Source organism: Hippocampus bargibanti, linkage group LG04, assembly GCF_051943395.1.
Source record: "Hippocampus bargibanti isolate YZ-2025 linkage group LG04, ASM5194339v1, whole genome shotgun sequence".
Taxonomy (NCBI): domain Eukaryota; kingdom Metazoa; phylum Chordata; class Actinopteri; order Syngnathiformes; family Syngnathidae; genus Hippocampus; species Hippocampus bargibanti.
In genome coordinates, this window is record NC_142737.1 from 25,981,964 (window position 1) to 26,004,923 (window position 22,960).

The 22,960-nt window shown below is 41.4% G+C and overlaps 1 protein-coding gene and 2 long non-coding RNA genes across 3 annotated transcripts; all 3 read left to right on the forward strand.

The window, feature by feature from the left end:
- The first annotated feature begins 61 nt into the window (after window positions 1-61).
- LOC148899560 (intraflagellar transport protein 81 homolog) lies at window positions 62-3,555 on the forward strand. Its single transcript, XM_088995552.1, has 3 exons — window positions 62-1,915; window positions 2,162-2,207; window positions 2,320-3,555. The coding sequence occupies exons 1-3, from the start codon at window positions 1,839-1,841 to the stop codon at window positions 2,500-2,502; spliced, it is 306 nt and encodes a 101-aa protein (XP_088851678.1). The 5' UTR covers window positions 62-1,838; the 3' UTR covers window positions 2,503-3,555.
- Window positions 3,556-7,234: 3,679 nt separating this feature from the next.
- LOC148899561 (uncharacterized) lies at window positions 7,235-9,687 on the forward strand. Its single transcript, XR_016114758.1, has 3 exons — window positions 7,235-7,775; window positions 9,082-9,099; window positions 9,186-9,687. It is a non-coding gene; the product is annotated as an uncharacterized LOC148899561 (long non-coding RNA).
- A 2,507-nt stretch (window positions 9,688-12,194) lies between these two features.
- Window positions 12,195-18,604, forward strand: LOC148899562 (uncharacterized). The gene is made up of 3 exons (XR_016114759.1): window positions 12,195-12,244; window positions 12,331-12,413; window positions 18,489-18,604. It is a non-coding gene; the product is annotated as an uncharacterized LOC148899562 (long non-coding RNA).
- The last annotated feature ends 4,356 nt before the right edge of the window (window positions 18,605-22,960 follow it).

Genomic DNA, 22,960 nt, shown 5'->3' on the forward strand with positions numbered 1-22,960 from the left:
TTATCTTATGACATCATTTGAGATTTTCAAGCATCATGGAAGTGTATATGTTTAATTTGCTTCTGCAAGTCACATAAAATGACTTAATGGCGAGATCTTGCCCCTGACCCTTAATTTTGACACCCATGTTGTAGCTGACTATTGGATTGGATTGGATATGCCTTTATTCGTCTCACAGTGGAGAAATTTACATTTCACAGCAGCAAAGTGATGAAAGGAATGAAAGTAGAAAAACAAAATACATGAGCTGCTGGAAAGGCAGCCACTCTCGCGGCGCCGTCTTGAAGTCAAAAGAACAAAAAAACTAAATAACAAATAATATGACAAAACAAAGACACAGAGAGACATTCATTCTTCAGGACTTGCTGTACCCTCTTTGTAATGACATGAAGCAGTTCTGGATGAAAGAGGAGAGGATCAAAGCGTGGGTAAATGAGTATGGGTAAAGGACGGACGACACTCTGGAATGGTCACAAGTTCGTCACTCATAGGTACAGACACATCGTCACTGAGTGGGAACTGAACCCATTACCTGGACCAAAGTCAAGCAAATGCAAGGCTACACAATCAGTGATGTGCTCTTATCCCTCCGATTATTTGTGGTGTTGAAATATAATATGAACAAGAAAATGTGAACACCAAAAAGGCCATTTAATTACTACACATTCCAAGAAATATATTTTATATACTTACATTTTTATCCTTTTTTTTACAGATAAGTCATCGGAGCAAAGCAATTGTGTTCTTCATATTGTAGTATGGAAAATATTTTAATACTGCAGAGGTGTCAAATTCAGGTCCATAAAGTAAAAACCCCTCTACAGTTTGTCTTTAGCCAGAGATGCTTCTACTGAAGTTGAGTGTTGTTTATTTGCCATTTCAAAAGAAGTACCTGTAACGAGAGACAAACTGTGAGGGGGTTTCTATTTTCTAGACCTGAATTTCAGACCTGCAAAGCTGTGAAGCCACATTTTGAGCAGCTTCTGAGGATAGGGTTTGTTGTTGGTATCAAAGCAAACACTGTAGGTAACAATACACTACTGCTGTATTAGCCATAGCATCAGTGATAATCCATACTCAGTTTCCCCGCAAATGAAAAAAAAATGGAAATAGCCTCGCACTTGATAGTTTTTACCTTTACACATAAAGTTCAATGAAAAGGAAAATTTCCCTCGACTCAAATATTGTCTTTTCTTGCCCTTTCCAATCAAATTGTGAATTCATGTGGCAAATCACTATTTGAAGAAAGTTGAGTTCATTTTTGCTGGCCACACCCAGACCAGATTTCCGCCGGACCTGTTTCATCAAGAAGTAACTTGCAGAAAACCTGTTTGTCAAAATGAAATTGACCAAAAGATTTCTGTCAAAAATGTCCAAATCACTTCACATAATCTCTTAATCACAGGTGTCAAAATCCAGTCCTCGAGGAGTACAATGCTGTGTCTAAAACACGCATGTTTTAGATGTCTCCGTCCAGCCACACACCCGATTCAAATTATCAGGCCCAGTTTGCTGATGAGCTGATCGATTGATTAAGGTGTGTTGAGGGAGGGAAATATCAAAAACAGGCAGTATAGTAGCCGTCAAGGCTGAGATGACAAGCCCAATGGTACGACACCCATGCGTTATCGTTTGATTTTTTTTTCTTCAGTCAAGAATACTAAAAGTGACCAGATGAATGTACAACATTTATGATGTTTTCGAGGCTTGCTCGGAAAAACATGTTATAACATGTTATACATTTTCTCATAATTTTAAGGGCTGTGTAGGGACATATTCAACTATGCCCCTGCCTGTAAACATGAGTCTCCCATCTCTGACTTTCACAGGTCATTGAGATGCAAATACAGCGGGTAGCTGAGGAGATGAAGGCCTACGTGTCCTCTGATGTTCAGGAGAAGAAAAAGGCCATCAGGTGAGCCCACTGAGTCAGGCCAACCAGCTGCTTTAATACCCTCCGGAAGCCCCTCTTCAATCACAGTCAGTTGAGGTGACACCCCTTGTTATTTCATTCCACATTAAAGAGGCATCATGACTTTCTTACCACAGACGATGGAAGCAAAATATGGGTTAAGGGTTTATGAGAAACCATACCAAAAATAGTAGGTGAGCTCTCTTGAATTTTCTATGGCCTGCATGTGAAATATGCCATTGTTTGTAGGGAAGTGTACATGAAGAACATTGCTGAGCAGGAGCTACTTGGTAAGGTGAGCCATTTGCTGTCTATTTCTTAGCAAAAAGTATGTTCTATTGGTATATGAGGTGGTATGTTTAAAAAGATGAATATGCCTTTGTATCCTTTTTCCACGCCGACTGCAGAAGTTACGTGAGAAACAGAAGCTGGTAAGGGAGAGCCACGGCGCTAACATGGAGCAGATGAAGATGTGGCAAGACTTGGAGCAGCTGATGGAATGCAAGAGACAGTGCTTCATAAGAGTACAGAATGAGGCATCTGTCGGTCAGGTCATCCAAGAAGGAGGAGAGGATAGGTTGGTGCTGTGAGGGTTAACATGATGTTGCTGGCATGTAAACTTAGTTTAAACCCCCCTGTGCTATTAATTTAAATGCTTTGTAATAATGCATAATGAGTTGTCTTACATGAGGAGCATGATAAAAAATTGAGTTTTGAAAGGTGCTGATAAATTTATTATTATTATTATTATTATTATTATTATTATTATTATTATTATTATTATTATATGATTATTATTAATTTATCTTATGACATCATTTGAGATTTTCAGAGTTTAAACTCAGTGCGACCCACCAGACCTTTTGACACATGCTTATCCTTAAATGTACTTTCGATCCAAGTGTCCAGTGATAACAACACACAAAGTGGAGTACCGGTGGCCATGGTCAACTATTTTTAGCAATAATAACCTGACCTTGGACTGTGTTTCTCACCAATTTTGGAGATAACTGTTGCTATGTATCCAATTCACGTGTTATTCTTTTTTAGTTAAATGTTGTTTTTCAAGATATACACAATGTATGTTGTACAATGTTAAGTTGTTTGCTTTCCTGGATGTTTTGACAATGTCATGTTTATTACCCCCGACCCATTTTGTATATTTTAATAAATATTACACACATTGTGCAAGAAAAATAAAAGTGCTATTTTTTAATGAGCAACTGGAAAACCCAATCTATTGTTTTCATTTATCCATCCAGTATATCCCATCTGACTTTGAACAAAAGCTGATAAACACCCTAGAAAGACCATTACTCGTAGCTCATAGAGAGAAACATCCATCCACTGCTGACATGGATGCTTTGACCCTCTCCTCTTTGAACTAGAACTGCTTCATGTCATCACAAAGAGGGTACAGCAAGTCCTGAAGAATGAATGACTCTGTGTCTTTGTGTTGTCATATTTGTTATTTTTTTTTCCCAAGATGGCGGCGCGTGAACACGCAGAGGCTCCCCCTCTCCCGGCAAATTGGCGTTTTCATGTTTGTTTGTTAAAGTAATTATAAGTGCCTTGCATGCTGGGTCCGAGAGGACAGTAATTTCATCTGTGCTGTATGTCATGCATATTAGCATATTTGACAATAAAGCTGACTTTGACTTTGACTTTGATCTACACCTATCATTTTAAAGTACTTGCTGGACACGGTTCAGGTCCTCGTTTTTCTTATGCTTCATGTTCCAAGTAATGTCATGAGTGAGGTTTCGGGGTATCTTTTTCTAATCTGCTGATGACAGTCAGCGTATCGGGCTCTTGTGCCAAACGGACTGCTTGCACGTTGATTTCCAACTGTAGAGTATCGTGTTATTTTTAAAGCATCTTCGTCTAAGGGCCTTATTGAGCTGTGATAACAGGTGACGCACGTCATCCCTGTCAAGTTACATACAATGGAAGCCCCTGAAAAGCGTGGCTAGGGCAAGGGGTCACCCAACTAAATCATCACCATTAACATGCATGGCTTTGTTTACAGATTGGATGTATTTATGTAGAATGTGATATCTTCTTCAGCAACACATCTGATGAATGTGTTCAAAATAGTTTCGTTACTTCCGGATTTTTGTGTTTCCCCTGTTTTGAGGTCAGGTGACTTTCTCCGTCCAATCAGACCAATCCACATGCAGAACCGCGGAGCAGCAGTTTGATAAATGCAGGCTGTTGGCGACGTAATGGCTCATTCACTGGAGGCTGCGCTACACTGAGGCGGCACACTGCCCCGAAATATACCGGATCAGTCTGGGCGAATGCAGTGCCCCACACAGGAAACTGTAATAGACAGCATCCCCATTTTTGGACATTATCGGACGCTCTGACTAAACTTCATCACACCGGGGCAACAAGAATTTGGCTCGTCGTAACAATTTTTTCTGACGGAAACGCATGCAAGGGGAAAGGGGGCGAATGCGATATTCAGGCTGTCGGTTGCTACTTCTGCACGCACGCTCTTAATTATTTATAAATTTTACCCCCAATTGACTGTATTAGAGACCCCGAGCCATTTCAAGCGTGGAGTGGAGTGAAGTGTGAAGCTGTAGCCGAACGAACCGCCAGTCCGCCATGGAGAACGCTCACACGAAAAGTGTGGAGGAAGTTTACAGTTATTTCTGCGTCAACGAAAGCACGGGACTCTCTCTGGACGAGGTGAAACGACAACGAGAGAAATGGGGCCTGAACGGTACGCCACTCGAAACTTGTCGTGTCACTCTGGTGCCCTGAATGAATGAGTCACGCTTACAGAGACCCGGGCTGAAAGTGAACCTCAACCGGCCGGGTTACTCTAGCGACGTAATCACAGGTGACCTGAGGGCTTCCGCTTCTCACTTAGTAATGACCGCATTGTGACTTTTAGCCACTGCCTCCCGGGTCAAATGTCCATTATCCTAAAAGATTTGTGTTAGCTTTGTCACGGACACCTGGAAGTTATCGCATATAGTATGTGCATTGTGTTGGGGAGTAAAGATAGTTTTTTTTGTCCACGTGCCCAACACGTGTTTTACAGTGCACCCACACCCACCACTGCATCATACCACGTGAATCGATTACATCGAGTTAAATAGTTTTTTTTTATGTATGGATAGTAATATAGCCGAAAAGACGATCCCGAAAACCCAGACTGGGCCATTTTTAATATGCTTATGTATTTTGTCTTTTTGTATTTGGGAGCCTTTTACTGAGTGGATTGCTTGTTCTGTAGCCACAAAGGGACATAAGTCTTCTTGTGCCGGTCCCAAGCCCGGATAAATACACAGGGTTGTGTCAGGAAGGGCATCTGACGTAAAAGCTTGGCATAAACAAACATGCTGCTCAAACCTTCTATGGCCTGCATGTGAAATATGCCATTGTTTGTAGGGAAGTGTACATGAAGAACATTGCTGAGCAGGAGCTACTTGGTAAGGTGAGCCATTTGCTGTCTATTTCTTAGCAAAAAGTATGTTCTATTGGTATATGAGGTGGTATGTTTAAAAAGATGAATATGCCTTTGTATCCTTTTTCCACGCCGACTGCAGAAGTTACGTGAGAAACAGAAGCTGGTAAGGGAGAGCCACGGCGCTAACATGGAGCAGATGAAGATGTGGCAAGACTTGGAGCAGCTGATGGAATGCAAGAGACAGTGCTTCATAAGAGTACAGAATGAGGCATCTGTCGGTCAGGTCATCCAAGAAGGAGGAGAGGATAGGTTGGTGCTGTGAGGGTTAACATGATGTTGCTGGCATGTAAACTTAGTTTAAACCCCCCTGTGCTATTAATTTAAATGCTTTGTAATAATGCATAATGAGTTGTCTTACATGAGGAGCATGATAAAAAATTGAGTTTTGAAAGGTGCTGATAAATTTATTATTATTATTATTATTATTATTATTATATGATTATTATTAATTTATCTTATGACATCATTTGAGATTTTCAGAGTTTAAACTCAGTGCGACCCACCAGACCTTTTGACACATGCTTATCCTTAAATGTACTTTCGATCCAAGTGTCCAGTGATAACAACACACAAAGTGGAGTACCGGTGGCCATGGTCAACTATTTTTAGCAATAATAACCTGACCTTGGACTGTGTTTCTCACCAATTTTGGAGATAACTGTTGCTATGTATCCAATTCACGTGTTATTCTTTTTTAGTTAAATGTTGTTTTTCAAGATATACACAATGTATGTTGTACAATGTTAAGTTGTTTGCTTTCCTGGATGTTTTGACAATGTCATGTTTATTACCCCCGACCCATTTTGTATATTTTAATAAATATTACACACATTGTGCAAGAAAAATAAAAGTGCTATTTTTTAATGAGCAACTGGAAAACCCAATCTATTGTTTTCATTTATCCATCCAGTATATCCCATCTGACTTTGAACAAAAGCTGATAAACACCCTAGAAAGACCATTACTCGTAGCTCATAGAGAGAAACATCCATCCACTGCTGACATGGATGCTTTGACCCTCTCCTCTTTGAACTAGAACTGCTTCATGTCATCACAAAGAGGGTACAGCAAGTCCTGAAGAATGAATGACTCTGTGTCTTTGTGTTGTCATATTTGTTATTTTTTTTTCCCAAGATGGCGGCGCGTGAACACGCAGAGGCTCCCCCTCTCCCGGCAAATTGGCGTTTTCATGTTTGTTTGTTAAAGTAATTATAAGTGCCTTGCATGCTGGGTCCGAGAGGACAGTAATTTCATCTGTGCTGTATGTCATGCATATTAGCATATTTGACAATAAAGCTGACTTTGACTTTGACTTTGATCTACACCTATCATTTTAAAGTACTTGCTGGACACGGTTCAGGTCCTCGTTTTTCTTATGCTTCATGTTCCAAGTAATGTCATGAGTGAGGTTTCGGGGTATCTTTTTCTAATCTGCTGATGACAGTCAGCGTATCGGGCTCTTGTGCCAAACGGACTGCTTGCACGTTGATTTCCAACTGTAGAGTATCGTGTTATTTTTAAAGCATCTTCGTCTAAGGGCCTTATTGAGCTGTGATAACAGGTGACGCACGTCATCCCTGTCAAGTTACATACAATGGAAGCCCCTGAAAAGCGTGGCTAGGGCAAGGGGTCACCCAACTAAATCATCACCATTAACATGCATGGCTTTGTTTACAGATTGGATGTATTTATGTAGAATGTGATATCTTCTTCAGCAACACATCTGATGAATGTGTTCAAAATAGTTTCGTTACTTCCGGATTTTTGTGTTTCCCCTGTTTTGAGGTCAGGTGACTTTCTCCGTCCAATCAGACCAATCCACATGCAGAACCGCGGAGCAGCAGTTTGATAAATGCAGGCTGTTGGCGACGTAATGGCTCATTCACTGGAGGCTGCGCTACACTGAGGCGGCACACTGCCCCGAAATATACCGGATCAGTCTGGGCGAATGCAGTGCCCCACACAGGAAACTGTAATAGACAGCATCCCCATTTTTGGACATTATCGGACGCTCTGACTAAACTTCATCACACCGGGGCAACAAGAATTTGGCTCGTCGTAACAATTTTTTCTGACGGAAACGCATGCAAGGGGAAAGGGGGCGAATGCGATATTCAGGCTGTCGGTTGCTACTTCTGCACGCACGCTCTTAATTATTTATAAATTTTACCCCCAATTGACTGTATTAGAGACCCCGAGCCATTTCAAGCGTGGAGTGGAGTGAAGTGTGAAGCTGTAGCCGAACGAACCGCCAGTCCGCCATGGAGAACGCTCACACGAAAAGTGTGGAGGAAGTTTACAGTTATTTCTGCGTCAACGAAAGCACGGGACTCTCTCTGGACGAGGTGAAACGACAACGAGAGAAATGGGGCCTGAACGGTACGCCACTCGAAACTTGTCGTGTCACTCTGGTGCCCTGAATGAATGAGTCACGCTTACAGAGACCCGGGCTGAAAGTGAACCTCAACCGGCCGGGTTACTCTAGCGACGTAATCACAGGTGACCTGAGGGCTTCCGCTTCTCACTTAGTAATGACCGCATTGTGACTTTTAGCCACTGCCTCCCGGGTCAAATGTCCATTATCCTAAAAGATTTGTGTTAGCTTTGTCACGGACACCTGGAAGTTATCGCATATAGTATGTGCATTGTGTTGGGGAGTAAAGATAGTTTTTTTTTGTCCACGTGCCCAACACGTGTTTTACAGTGCACCCACACCCGCCACTGCATCATACCACGTGAATCGATTACATCGAGTTAAATAGTTTTTTTTTACGTATGGATAGTAATATAGCCGAAAAGACGATCCCGAAAACCCAGACTGGGCCATTTTTAATATGCTTATGTATTTTGTCTTTTTGTATTTGGGAGCCTTTTACTGAGTGGATTGCTTGTTCTGTAGCCACAAAGGGACATAAGTCTTCTTGTGCCGGTCCCAAGCCCGGATAAATACACAGGGTTGTGTCAGGAAGGGCATCTGACGTAAAAGCTTGGCATAAACAAACATGCTGCTCAAACCTGTAAAGATGGAGGACACTGGTTTGCTGTGGAGACCCCCTGAAGGGAAAAGCCGAAAGGAAAAGAAGACATACATTTGGTCTTCCACTTTATCCTTTTCATAACTGTTGCTGCCCTAATTTTTTTTAAATTATATTATATTATAAATTGCCTGATGTGGATTTTACAACGTTGTTTGTGATTTCCATCGTCATATTAGCTGTTACATAGTACTGTATTCGGAGTTGCTCGGACAGTATCTGATATTTGGTGTTTTTTCAAGTGGAGTTGAATATAACGCATGCCTATCCCAGCTAACTTGGGGCGAAAGGCGCACTACTCTCTCAACTGGTTGCCACTCAGTCGCAGGGCTCATACATCGATGAACAACCATTTACACCCACATCCGCACCATCACTGAGTGGGAAGCAATTCAATCCATCAAAGTTAGCTGAGTGTACCATAACACCATCTGCGACTCCCACACATGCAGTCATGAATGTTAGTTATAGCACTGTCAGTTATTGCTGCTTTTTGCCCTGTCCTTAACAGTTCTTGCAGTTTCTGTATTTAAAAAAAAAGTGAATACATGTTCATCTAGCGAAATATATTCATCTAGCTAAGATGTTTTTCTTTCTTCCTGTGTTTGTGTGTCCTACTCCATGCTTGGTATGCACTCCCTGACGAATAGAATTACCAGCAGAAGAAGGTAATTTTCATTAATCTTCTACTCTTGTATCGTATTACAATAAACTATCTTTGAATGATTGTTTAATTATGCTTTCTTCCCTATAGGGAAATCTTTATGGGAGCTCGTCCTTGAACAGTTTGAAGACTTACTTGTACGAATTCTTCTGCTGGCTGCCTGTATTTCTTTTGTAAGTATGACCGTGTTTTTCTTCGTCTCTTTGGAGTTTGAGTCCGTTCATGACCTTCTGATGTTTATCATCCTAAACCTTGTCTTGTTGTTCACACATTTGTAGTCTTAAGCACTTACAGGAGCCAGTCTGCACCCTGAAAATAGCCTCCCCTTTCAATGTCTGACTGAAACCGTGTTCATGTCCAAGTGAAAATTGCAGATGGTATTAGCGCTGAGCACTCTGTGATGAATAGCCGCAATATGTTGTAGGCAGTGCGTAGTGTTGACATTTGAACGTCTTCAATTTGTTTAACTCGTCTTAAGTTACGTGCACATGTCTGCGGGTTAAACACTTGAAGGCTTTACAATCCTTCTGAGGAATAGTGACAACAGCAGCTCAGTTGTATCTGAGTTCACGAGGCAATAGAAAACATCCACGTTAAGATTTAAGTGGACAAATGATTATAAAGATTAATAATAAATTCAGAAGAATGAGATCATTGCAGGCTTATTGCTTCCTTCTTGGTTGAAATTAATATTTTGCAGCCAATGTTTTGCTTCTATGCTCTGTGGGAACAGTAAAGGGAAAGCTCGTTTCTATTGTAGCATGACTGTGCTGTGACCATATGTGACCAGTTTCATTTGACTATCTTAATATTTATATTGATGTATGATAAACTTGCAGCTTACTGCTTGCCCTACTGAAATTACATTTTTGAAGTAAAATATATGTAATTATATATCTGTTGTTGTTTTTACACAAACATGGCTAAATATTCTATTGTAAAATTAGTACATTGTTTATTTGTTCATTCCTTCCCTGGCTGTGTCCGGACTGTCGGCGGTTGCCAGTCAATCGCAGGGCACACAAAAAACATACAACCATCCGCTCTCACACTCACACATAGGGACAATTTGGAGTGTTCAATTAGCCTCCCATGCATGTTTTTGGAATGTGGACTTGGAGAAAACCCACACAGCGCCGAACATGCCAACATGCCAATTCTACACAGGGTGACCAGAGCGGGGTTTGAACCAACATCCTCTGCACTGTGAAGTCGACATGCTAGACACTCTACTACCAGGCCGCCCACAAAGGTTGCTGGAGCCTCTTCCAACTGTCTTCGGGCAGTAAGCGATAGCTCAGGTCACGACAAAAAATGCTCACCTTTTTTTGCCAATTTTAAATGATGATTTACTAATTATAAAGATTCTTCTCCGAGATCGGCAAACGCTATTCGTGTCGCCGTTTGGAAGAGTTTCTTGCGTGACGTATGCTAGTTGCGTTCATGCTAAACAAGTAAAACTAGCTGACATAGTAATTATTCTTACTACAGTATGTTAGATGTGGCAGGTTTGGTCACACTGTATAGTCATTTAGTCTGAGTCCGGAGTGGAGCCCCGGAAACCAATTCCATACTGCAGCCAAAGGTTTTGTGCGGTGAAAGGAAACGTGCAGAGTCCTTACTAAAACCCATTTTAGGCCATGGTATTCAAGTCAACTTCTGTGGCGTGGATGGAGCCAGGGGCTCTGGTGGGCATGACAGTGGGCATGACAATAGTTGCTCCAGTTCTCAAATAGTACTCAAATAGTGGATCAGTCAATGTGGGAATTATACAACTCCAACCAGGGTATCCCTAAATTTATAGATGTGAGTGGGAAAGATATTGTATAAAATTCAGCCTTTTTTGGTTTTTAATGGGGAGAACTAGATTAAAGGGTATGTGGTGTTACATCTTTGAAGAGGCTGAAAGTGAACCTCAACCGGCCGGGTTACTCTAGCGACGTAATCACAGGTGACCTGAGGGCTTCCGCTTCTCACTTAGTAATGACCGCATTGTGACTTTTAGCCACTGCCTCCCGGGTCAAATGTCCATTATCCTAAAAGATTTGTGTTAGCTTTGTCACGGACACCTGGAAGTTATCGCATATAGTATGTGCATTGTGTTGGGGAGTAAAGATAGTTTTTTTTGTCCACGTGCCCAACACGTGTTTTACAGTGCACCCACACCCACCACTGCATCATACCACGTGAATCGATTACATCGAGTTAAATAGTTTTTTTTTATGTATGGATAGTAATATAGCCGAAAAGACGATCCCGAAAACCCAGACTGGGCCATTTTTAATATGCTTATGTATTTTGTCTTTTTGTATTTGGGAGCCTTTTACTGAGTGGATTGCTTGTTCTGTAGCCACAAAGGGACATAAGTCTTCTTGTGCCGGTCCCAAGCCCGGATAAATACACAGGGTTGTGTCAGGAAGGGCATCTGACGTAAAAGCTTGGCATAAACAAACATGCTGCTCAAACCTGTAAAGATGGAGGACACTGGTTTGCTGTGGAGACCCCCTGAAGGGAAAAGCCGAAAGGAAAAGAAGACATACATTTGGTCTTCCACTTTATCCTTTTCATAACTGTTGCTGCCCTAATTTTTTTTTAAATTATATTATAAATTTCCTGATGTGGATTTTACAACGTTGTTTGTGATTTCCATCGTCATATTAGCTGTTACATAGTACTGTATTCGGAGTTGCTCGGACAGTATCTGATATTTGGTGTTTTTTCAAGTGGAGTTGAATATAACGCATGCCTATCCCAGCTAACTTGGGGCGAAAGGTGCACTACTCTCTCAACTGGTTGCCACTCAGTCGCAGGGCTCATACATCGATGAACAACCATTTACACCCACATCCGCACCATCACTGAGTGGGAAGCAATTCAATCCATCAAAGTTAGCTGAGTGTACCATAACACCATCTGCGACTCCCACACATGCAGTCATGAATGTTAGTTATAGCACTGTCAGTTATTGCTGCTTTTTGCCCTGTCCTTAACAGTTCTTGCAGTTTCTGTATTTAAAAAAAAGTGAATACATGTTCATCTAGCGAAATATATTCATCTAGCTAAGATGTTTTTCTTTCTTCCTGTGTTTGTGTGTCCTACTCCATGCTTGGTATGCACTCCCTGACGAATAGAATTACCAGCAGAAGAAGGTAATTTTCATTAATCTTCTACTCTTGTATCGTATTACAATAAACTATCTTTGAATGATTGTTTAATTATGTTTTCTTCCCTATAGGGAAATCTTTATGGGAGCTCGTCCTTGAACAGTTTGAAGACTTACTTGTACGAATTCTTCTGCTGGCTGCCTGTATTTCTTTTGTAAGTATGACCGTGTTTTTCTTCGTCTCTTTGGAGTTTGAGTCCGTTCATGACCTTCTGATGTTTATCATCCTAAACCTTGTCTTGTTGTTCACACATTTGTAGTCTTAAGCACTTACAGGAGCCAGTCTGCACCCTGAAAATAGCCTCCCCTTTCAATGTCTGACTGAAACCGTGTTCATGTCCAAGTGAAAATTGCAGATGGTATTAGCGCTGAGCACTCTGTGATGAATAGCCGCAATATGTTGTAGGCAGTGCGTAGTGTTGACATTTGAACGTCTTCAATTTGTTTAACTCGTCTTAAGTTACGTGCACATGTCTGCGGGTTAAACACTTGAAGGCTTTACAATCCTTCTGAGGAATAGTGACAACAGCAGCTCAGTTGTATCTGAGTTCACGAGGCAATAGAAAACATCCACGTTAAGATTTAAGTGGACAAATGATTATAAAGATTAATAATAAATTCAGAAGAATGAGATCATTGCAGGCTTATTGCTTCCTTCTTGGTTGAAATTAATATTTTGCAGCCAATGTTTTGCTTCTATGCTCTGTGGGAACAGTTAAGGGAAAGCTCGTTTCTATTGTAGCATGACTGTGCTGTGACCATATGTGACCAGTTTCATTTGACTATCTTAATATTTATATTGATGTATGATAAACTTGCAGCTTACTGCTTGCCCTACTGAAATTACATTTTTGAAGTAAAATATATGTAATTATATATCTGTTGTTGTTTTTACACAAACATGGCTAAATATTCTATTGTAAAATTAGTACATTGTTTATTTGTTCATTCCTTCCCTGGCTGTGTCCGGACTGTCGGCGGTTGCCAGTCAATCGCAGGGCACACAAAAAACATACAACCATCCGCTCTCACACTCACACATAGGGACAATTTGGAGTGTTCAATTAGCCTCCCATGCATGTTTTTGGAATGTGGACCTGGAGAAAACCCACACAGCGCCGAACATGCCAACATGCCAATTCTACACAGGGTGACCAGAGCGGGGTTTGAACCAACATCCTCTGCACTGTGAAGTCGACATGCTAGACACTCTACTACCAGGCCACCCACAAAGGTTGCTGGAGCCTCTTCCAACTGTCTTCGGGCAGTAAGCGATAGCTCAGGTCACGACAAAAAATGCTCACCTTTTTTTGCCAATTTTAAATGATGATTTACTAATTATAAAGATTCTTCTCCGAGATCGGCAAACGCTATTCGTGTCGCCGTTTGGAAGAGTTTCTTGCGTGACGTATGCTAGTTGCGTTCATGCTAAACAAGTAAAACTAGCTGACATAGTAATTATTCTTACGACAGTATGTTAGATGTGGCAGGTTTGGTCACACTGTATAGTCATTTAGTCTGAGTCCGGAGTGGAGCCCCGGAAACCAATTCCATACTGCAGCCAAAGGTTTTGTGCGGTGAAAGGAAACGTGCAGAGTCCTTACTAAAACCCATTTTAGGCCATGGTATTCAAGTCAACTTCTGTGGCGTGGATGGAGCCAGGGGCTCTGGTGGGCATGACAGTGGGCATGACAATAGTTGCTCCAGTTCTCAAATAGTACTCAAATAGTGGATCAGTCAATGTGGGAATTATACAACTCCAACCAGGGTATCCCTAAATTTATAGATGTGAGTGGGAAAGATATTGTATAAAATTCAGCCTTTTTTGGTTTTTAATGGGGAGAACTAGATTAAAGGGTATGTGGTGTTACATCTTTGAAGAGGCTACCGTTTATTGTTAGCACTTTATGGTATGGAAAGCAAAGTGAGTCTGGGGGGTTATTTTTAACATAGATAATGTCTATGATATTGTCATCAGCCCCTGAGTTAATCAGGACCTGGATGGGCAATGGTCATTGTGACATGTGCACCATACCTGGTGCACATGTTTGTGAAGAGAAAGGGAAAGAAATTCGGCTCACCAACGCCTCCCTTCCTCCTGGCGAGCCCTGTCTTTTTGGCAACTCAGCACAACTGGCGAGGAAGTTGCCTCCATGGCCACAGTCGAGGCAGAGTTTGCTCATCATGTGTCACTGTCACTCAGCGGAGGAGGGAGGAGGGACCTCTCAACTGCTTGGGTTCCTCGGGTGGAGGTTGTGCTGGATGGGTGAATAGATTTTTGGCGGCTATGAGCCGTTTACTCAATCTGGTCAAGTTGAGAGACAGTTGCTGTAGGTGTTCCACTACTTTATGTAGTGTCATCTCATTTTGGCTCACCAGTGGTCCTTGTGCAGAGTGCACAACCTTGAGGTGCCTCTGCCTTATCCATTTTTGTTTTGGCCAGAAGACTTTGTATGCCATAAGGCAAACAAAAGGCGATGCGATGCCCAGTTTGGATTTTTTTCGTAGATGACGAGCACAGTGATGAAAGCTTAGCAGGACAAAATGTTGGTGCAAGAAATGGTTTCCATATTAAAAGTGCTTTGAGTTGTTTTTGCAGGTTGATGTGAATGGGAATTGAAGTGTAAATATATGAGTTATATAAAAATGCCTCCTGCATAGAATGTGATTTATATAACTCACATATAGTTCACATGCATGTAGCGCTCATATGCAGTGTAGAGCAGCCAGTCGGGTTGATAAGGAGGTGTCAGTGGTTGGTGTGTGACAAGGGACCAGAGCCCCACTCAAGACCAAATTTGGGCCCTTACCGCTCAGTATTTTCAAGCCTATTGTCAGTGTCTGAAACGCGTGACAAAAAGTTACCGGACACCAGGGCAGACAACTCTGAAAAGTTGCCAGCCATAAAGTTGTCTGTCCAATTTTTCACAACTTGAAACACGATAAGACGACTAATCGCAAAAAAAAAAACAATTGTTGTTAAGTATTGAGGCTTGCTAATCAGAATATATAACAGAACAACACTTTAAAATTAAGTAATTGATCTACCTACCACAAATACACTGTTCGGCATGTAGCACAATGCAATGTTGGCGTTGCGTCGTCTGCTACAAGCCATGTGAAGCCTTTCCATGATGGTTTCAATGTACGTTTACGTTTTGTAGCGTCATAAATTTTGTTAGCTTCTTTTGAATCTTCTGGGGCTGAGGTTTTGGCTTGATTCCTAACCATGTTATACATGTGTTCTCTCGCGTCTACTTTGGAAAATGATATGCAAATGCACCCGGAAGCCTGAAGTTATTTTTAGTCAAATGCAAAACACCAATAAAAATGACTTAAAGTGTCCAAAATCTGCAAAAAATTGAGCTGCGAATTGGGCATTTTCAGAAAGTCCCGCCCCCAGTTCGTGACGTCACGCCAATACATCTTGCATTGCTGGAGAATCAAAACAATGGCTTCAGATTTGGAGAATATGCTTTCTTGTTACACATCCAGTTATGAATATGATTCAAATAGTTCTGAAGAGGAAAGCATACATGTTTGCAATCGATTAAATAATTTATTCCGTGCCATTTGAGGCAACATTGGGGGGGTAATGTATCACCCAAAAAGAGGCAGAAAATGACGTCCAAGCTCCTGTGAGGAATTAATCAGCCCGTTTCCACAGGCTGATAAATTCCTTCCATGGAGCTTGGTTGCCCTCTTCTGGCAGCTTTTTGGTGCAACACGAGGTTTTCAAACCAAAGAAGTACAGCAAAATACATTGACGGAAGGACTGCTACAATGTGTCTTTTTTCCTTCAGTGACGTCACATACGGACTCGTCACCAACTCAAAAACAAGACTTCCTGAATATTCAGCGCGAGTCTTAAAACGTAAAATATAGCTATATGCGATGGAATCTTTGTAAAATACGCTCAGTAGAAGTCATTTGAAGCCATTTTACAAATTATGGACACAACTTGGATCACATGTGAAAAAAAAAACAAACAAAAAAAATGGACACTTGTAAATATGGGTTGTTGCAATATATCTAAATGCATTTCTTGATTCTGCACTATGTACAGTCTTGTTTATAGAACGGTTTTTGCACATCTACATTTGCACAGTATACAGTTGACATTTTTATTTTGTTATGCTTAGAATATCTTGTTTTCTATCCTTTCACTCCCACCCCAACCCCATCCCTCTTCAATTGCTGCTGTGGACTGCAAATTTCCCCATTGCGGGACGAATAAAGGTATTCTGATTCTGATTCTGATTCTGAACTTGTCCGGAGACGTCGGTTGTCCTTTACAGTTCTTGTGTTCCTTTCTTATAATCCTTTCGTCGGTTCCAGTAGGCTTGTAGACACCGCTGTTTGCAGCTCTTATCAACTTCCCTGTGAAAACCACAAAGGAAGCAGGTTGAGAAAGTTAACTAAGTGATACAGCACCTACACAGCACAATACATTTCACTACCAGTATGGCTGTAAGGATGGATTTTATCCCAGTAGATTATATTATGATTATATTTGTGTATGCTCAGAATGACTCATTCAAGTCAGAAAAGTGAGCTTACCTATGTATGTTCATCACTGTGAACTGTGGGTCTGCATCTGGCTGGTGAGAAGTTGAATATCAGGTTCCATTCTAGTTACAGACAGTCTCAAGCACTGATGCAAATGTTCTTCTGTCAATCTTGAACTCATCGGAGATTTCAGCAGTTTCATGCGAGAAAAGCTTTTCTCGCAGATATATGTGCTGCCAAAAACTGGAAATTTTCATTGCGTGTTTTTTGATGTTTGGATATGTGTCATTTGGGAGGGCGGCATAGAAGTCGATGAGACTGTTGGGGTTGAATGCGTCTTTCAGACCATCACAGTTCTGTAACTCAGGTCCAACTTCTCCATGGTTTGGTACACTTGGTCAAAAATATACTCTGCCGTTGTAGTCCCTTTGAGACTTTGGAGGGCTGCCAGCTCCTCGCATATCTCAAAGTTTGCGCTAACTCCACGAATAAAAATGAGCAGTTGCGCTGTGTCTTGCACGTCCTTGCTCTCATCCAGTGCTAATGAAAAAAGTCAAATTATTTCGTCTTCTGCTGCAGCTGGGCATATAAATTCATCCCGATTTCTTCACCGCGTCTGGTGAATGTACTCGCCGACAGACGTACAGCATTATATGCTTCTTTCTTCTCAGTACACAACTCCTCCGCGACAGCATCCATACATTTCTTAACAAACTCTCCGTCCGTGAAAGGCTTACCGCTGCTTGCTATCAGCTTAGCAACCCGAAAGCTGGCCCGAACAGATGCCTTCTTCAGCTGAACTTGTCGTACAAATGTATTCTGCTGAGATAGTAGTCCCCTTTTCACTTTGAGAGTTTGTCTGCTCGTATTTGGCCTTGCAATCTATCGTACTTGTCTTTGTGACGGGATTCATAGTGTCAGCGAAGATTGTATTCTTTGAATACCACCACCGCCTCTTGACAGATGAGACAAACAGCCTTTTCTTTGCATTGAACATAAAAATAATAGTTTGTCCACTGCAGGTTAAATACCCTGCATTCTGAATCAATTTTTCTCTTACTTAACCTTTTCGCCATTATTCCGTTCTCTCTTTGACAGGAAGGTTTACAGGAGAAAACGGGTCTGGGACCAAATAGAGCGCCAAACTGAGCGCTCCTGAATGTACCACCGGACTCCCCTCCACTTCCTCATACATCACTTTCTTGTGTCGCATCGCGACTCCTTTAGCGTTCTATTGTGAGCTGGCGTGTTTGTATTGTTCAATCACGATTATAAACAACATACATTGATTAAAATAGGAACAGATAAGGATCAAAAACCATTTTTAAAAAAATTTTCTGTAGGCCAAATAGGAAAAAAATCTGATAGCATCTCTGGTATTGTTCAGGGGGCCGGGCCAAATGTGCTTACGGGCCGGATACGGCCCGCGGGCCGTAGTTTGGTGGCCAAGTGCATTAGATGATTACTTTCAGACATTTGCACTATGAATACAAGCCAGGTGAGAAATCAAGGACAGTTTTTTTGGGGTGGTATGCATCAGTGATCTTGATTCGAAATATCAACAGACCTGCTTCCACTTGCGTGGATTGTGACTGTGCCACTACAGTGGACAGTGTATCATGTTATCAGGTTAAAGAGTGAGATTGTTAGTACTGTCCCACACTAAGACTTTTTTCACACATAGCTTTGAAGTAATTTTTTGCTTCATGTGTTGGTTTTAGGTCCTTGCCTGGTTTGAGGAGGGAGAAGAAACAATTACTGCCTTTGTGGAACCTTTTGTAATTTTACTCATTCTTATTGCCAATGCCATTGTTGGGGTGTGGCAGGTGAGTAGTTCTTACACTTTTACTTTTTAATCACATAGCAGTTTGTCTTCGTACATCAACTCGTCTTGTGTGTGTGTGACAGACCCCGTCCCACAAAATGAATGCTCCCAATCACACTTTTACTGTAATGATAAACGCTGTTGTGAACTTTAGTACTCTAACTGAAAGTGCACATTTAGTCAGGTTCTCTCCTGAAAAATCACAAAAGTGCTCTTTTATTTATTTTTTAGTTGATGACCAGCAACGCTGCAAATTGATTTTTGGTCCTATCATAAAATCGTAGGAGTATGAAAAGTGCAACTATTTTTACTACATTACTTCTATCGTTCATCAAAAGGCTTAAGATGACATAACACTGCGCCACACAGAGAAAATCAACCAACATGAATCTTTTCCACCTACAAACTCTTTAAACTGTACACATTTGCACAGTATACAGTTGACATTTTTATTTTGTTATGCTTAGAATATCTTGTTTTCTATCCTTTCACTCCCACCCCAACCCCATCCCTCTTCAATTGCTGCTGTGGACTGCAAATTTCCCCATTGCGGGACGAATAAAGGTATTCTGATTCTGATTCTGATTCTGAACTTGTCCGGAGACGTCGGTTGTCCTTTACAGTTCTTGTGTTCCTTTCTTATAATCCTTTCGTCGGTTCCAGTAGGCTTGTAGACACCGCTGTTTGCAGCTCTTATCAACTTCCCTGTGAAAACCACAAAGGAAGCAGGTTGAGAAAGTTAACTAAGTGATACAGCACCTACACAGCACAATACATTTCACTACCAGTATGGCTGTAAGGATGGATTTTATCCCAGTAGATTATATTATGATTATATTTGTGTATGCTCAGAATGACTCATTCAAGTCAGAAAAGTGAGCTTACCTATGTATGTTCATCACTGTGAACTGTGGGTCTGCATCTGGCTGGTGAGAAGTTGAATATCAGGTTCCATTCTAGTTACAGACAGTCTCAAGCACTGATGCAAATGTTCTTCTGTCAATCTTGAACTCATCGGAGATTTCAGCAGTTTCATGCGAGAAAAGCTTTTCTCGCAGATATATGTGCTGCCAAAAACTGGAAATTTTCATTGCGTGTTTTTTGATGTTTGGATATGTGTCATTTGGGAGGGCGGCATAGAAGTCGATGAGACTGTTGGGGTTGAATGCGTCTTTCAGACCATCACAGTTCTGTAACTCAGGTCCAACTTCTCCATGGTTTGGTACACTTGGTCAAAAATATACTCTGCCGTTGTAGTCCCTTTGAGACTTTGGAGGGCTGCCAGCTCCTCGCATATCTCAAAGTTTGCGCTAACTCCACGAATAAAAATGAGCAGTTGCGCTGTGTCTTGCACGTCCTTGCTCTCATCCAGTGCTAATGAAAAAAGTCAAATTATTTCGTCTTCTGCTGCAGCTGGGCATATAAATTCATCCCGATTTCTTCACCGCGTCTGGTGAATGTACTCGCCGACAGACGTACAGCATTATATGCTTCTTTCTTCTCAGTACACAACTCCTCCGCGACAGCATCCATACATTTCTTAACAAACTCTCCGTCCGTGAAAGGCTTACCGCTGCTTGCTATCAGCTTAGCAACCCGAAAGCTGGCCCGAACAGATGCCTTCTTCAGCTGAACTTGTCGTACAAATGTATTCTGCTGAGATAGTAGTCCCCTTTTCACTTTGAGAGTTTGTCTGCTCGTATTTGGCCTTGCAATCTATCGTACTTGTCTTTGTGACGGGATTCATAGTGTCAGCGAAGATTGTATTCTTTGAATACCACCACCGCCTCTTGACAGATGAGACAAACAGCCTTTTCTTTGCATTGAACATAAAAATAATAGTTTGTCCACTGCAGGTTAAATACCCTGCATTCTGAATCAATTTTTCTCTTACTTAACCTTTTCGCCATTATTCCGTTCTCTCTTTGACAGGAAGGTTTACAGGAGAAAACGGGTCTGGGACCAAATAGAGCGCCAAACTGAGCGCTCCTGAATGTACCACCGGACTCCCCTCCACTTCCTCATACATCACTTTCTTGTGTCGTGTCGCGACTCCTTTAGCGTTCTATTGTGAGCTGGCGTGTTTGTATTGTTCAATCACGATTATAAACAACATACATTGATTAAAATAGGAACAGATAAGGATCAAAAACCATTTTTAAAAAAAATTTCTGTAGGCCAAATAGGAAAAAAATCTGATAGCATCTCTGGTATTGTTCAGGGGGCCGGGCCAAATGTGCTTACGGGCCGGATACGGCCCGCGGGCCGTAGTTTGGTGGCCAAGTGCATTAGATGATTACTTTCAGACATTTGCACTATGAATACAAGCCAGGTGAGAAATCAAGGACAGTTTTTTTGGGGTGGTATGCATCAGTGATCTTGATTCGAAATATCAACAGACCTGCTTCCACTTGACGTGGATTGTGACTGTGCCACTACAGTGGACAGTGTATCATGTTATCAGGTTAAAGAGTGAGATTGTTAGTACTGTCCCACACTAAGACTTTTTTCACACATAGCTTTGAAGTAATTTTTTGCTTCATGTGTTGGTTTTAGGTCCTTGCCTGGTTTGAGGAGGGAGAAGAAACAATTACTGCCTTTGTGGAACCTTTTGTAATTTTACTCATTCTTATTGCCAATGCCATTGTTGGGGTGTGGCAGGTGAGTAGTTCTTACACTTTTACTTTTTAATCACATAGCAGTTTGTCTTCGCACATCAACTCGTCTTGTGTGTGTGTGACAGACCCCGTCCCACAAAATGAATGCTCCCAATCACACTTTTACTGTAATGATAAACGCTGTTGTGAACTTTAGTACTCTAACTGAAAGTGCACATTTAGTCAGGTTCTCTCCTGAAAAATCACAAAAGTGCTCTTTTATTTATTTTTTAGTTGATGACCAGCAACGCTGCAAATTGATTTTTGGTCCTATCATAAAATCGTAGGAGTATGAAAAGTGCAACTATTTTTACTACATTACTTCTATCGTTCATCAAAAGGCTTAAGATGACATAACACTGCGCCACACAGAGAAAATCAACCAACATGAATCTTTTCCACCTACAAACTCTTTAAACTGTACACATCATTCAGCACAGAATTTAGTGAATGATGGATGACATGTGTGCAGCAAATTGAGGTAATGCTGATTTTAGGAACGTAATGCAGAGGATGCCATTGAGGCGCTGAAGGAATATGAGCCTGAGATGGGGAAAGTGTACCGGCAGGATAGAAAGACGGTCCAGAGGATCAAAGCCAGAGACATTGTGCCTGGAGACATCGTTGAAGTTGCTGGTAAGAAAACTCGTTGTTCTGCATTCCAGCACATATGGCAAAAGTGCCTGTGTTAGTCATTTACATCATGTGGCTTTCAGAATCAGAATCAGAATACCTTTATTCGTCCCGCAATGGGGAAATTTGCAGTCCACAGCAGCAATTGAAGAGGGATGGGGGTGGGAGTGAAAGGATAGAAAACAAGATATTCTAAGCATAACAAAATAAAAATGTCAACTGTATACTGTGCAAATGTAGATGTGCAAAAACCGTTCTATAAACAAGACTGTACATAGTGCAGAATCTTTGTTAGCTAATATGTCACAAAGTGGGTAACCGATTTTTAAAAATTATATGCAACCTTAGTTGCTAATGCTGGATCTCAGATAACAGGGGAAAAATGTGGTCACATCGCATGTTGACACTGAAATCTCACAGGGCTCGATCTCATGGATTTGGATTGGATTGGATTTGCCTTTATTAGTCTCGCAGTGGAGAAATTTACATTTCACAGCAGCAAAGTGATAAAAGGAATGAAAGTAGAAAAATAAAATACATGAGCTGCTGGAAAGGCAGCCACTCTCACGGTGCCATCTTGAAGTCAAAAGAACAAAAAAAAAAAGAAATATGACAACACAAAGACAATATAACACACAAAGACACAGAGAGTCATTCATTCTTCATTCACCCTCTTTGTTACATAAAGCAGTTCTAGATGAAAGAGGAGAGGATCAAAGCATCTTTTCACTAGTGGATCAGGGACATCATGGTGGAATGTGCACCCAAATGTGCTTACGGGCCGGATACGGCCCGCGGGCCGTAGTTTGGTGGCCAAGTGCATTAGATGATTACTTTCAGACATTTGCACTATGAATACAAGCCAGGTGAGAAATCAAGGACAGTTTTTTTGGGGTGGTATGCATCAGTGATCTTGATTCGAAATATCAACAGACCTGCTTCCACTTGACGTGGATTGTGACTGTGCCACTACAGTGGACAGTGTATCATGTTATCAGGTTAAAGAGTGAGATTGTTAGTACTGTCCCACACTAAGACTTTTTTCACACATAGCTTTGAAGTAATTTTTTGCTTCATG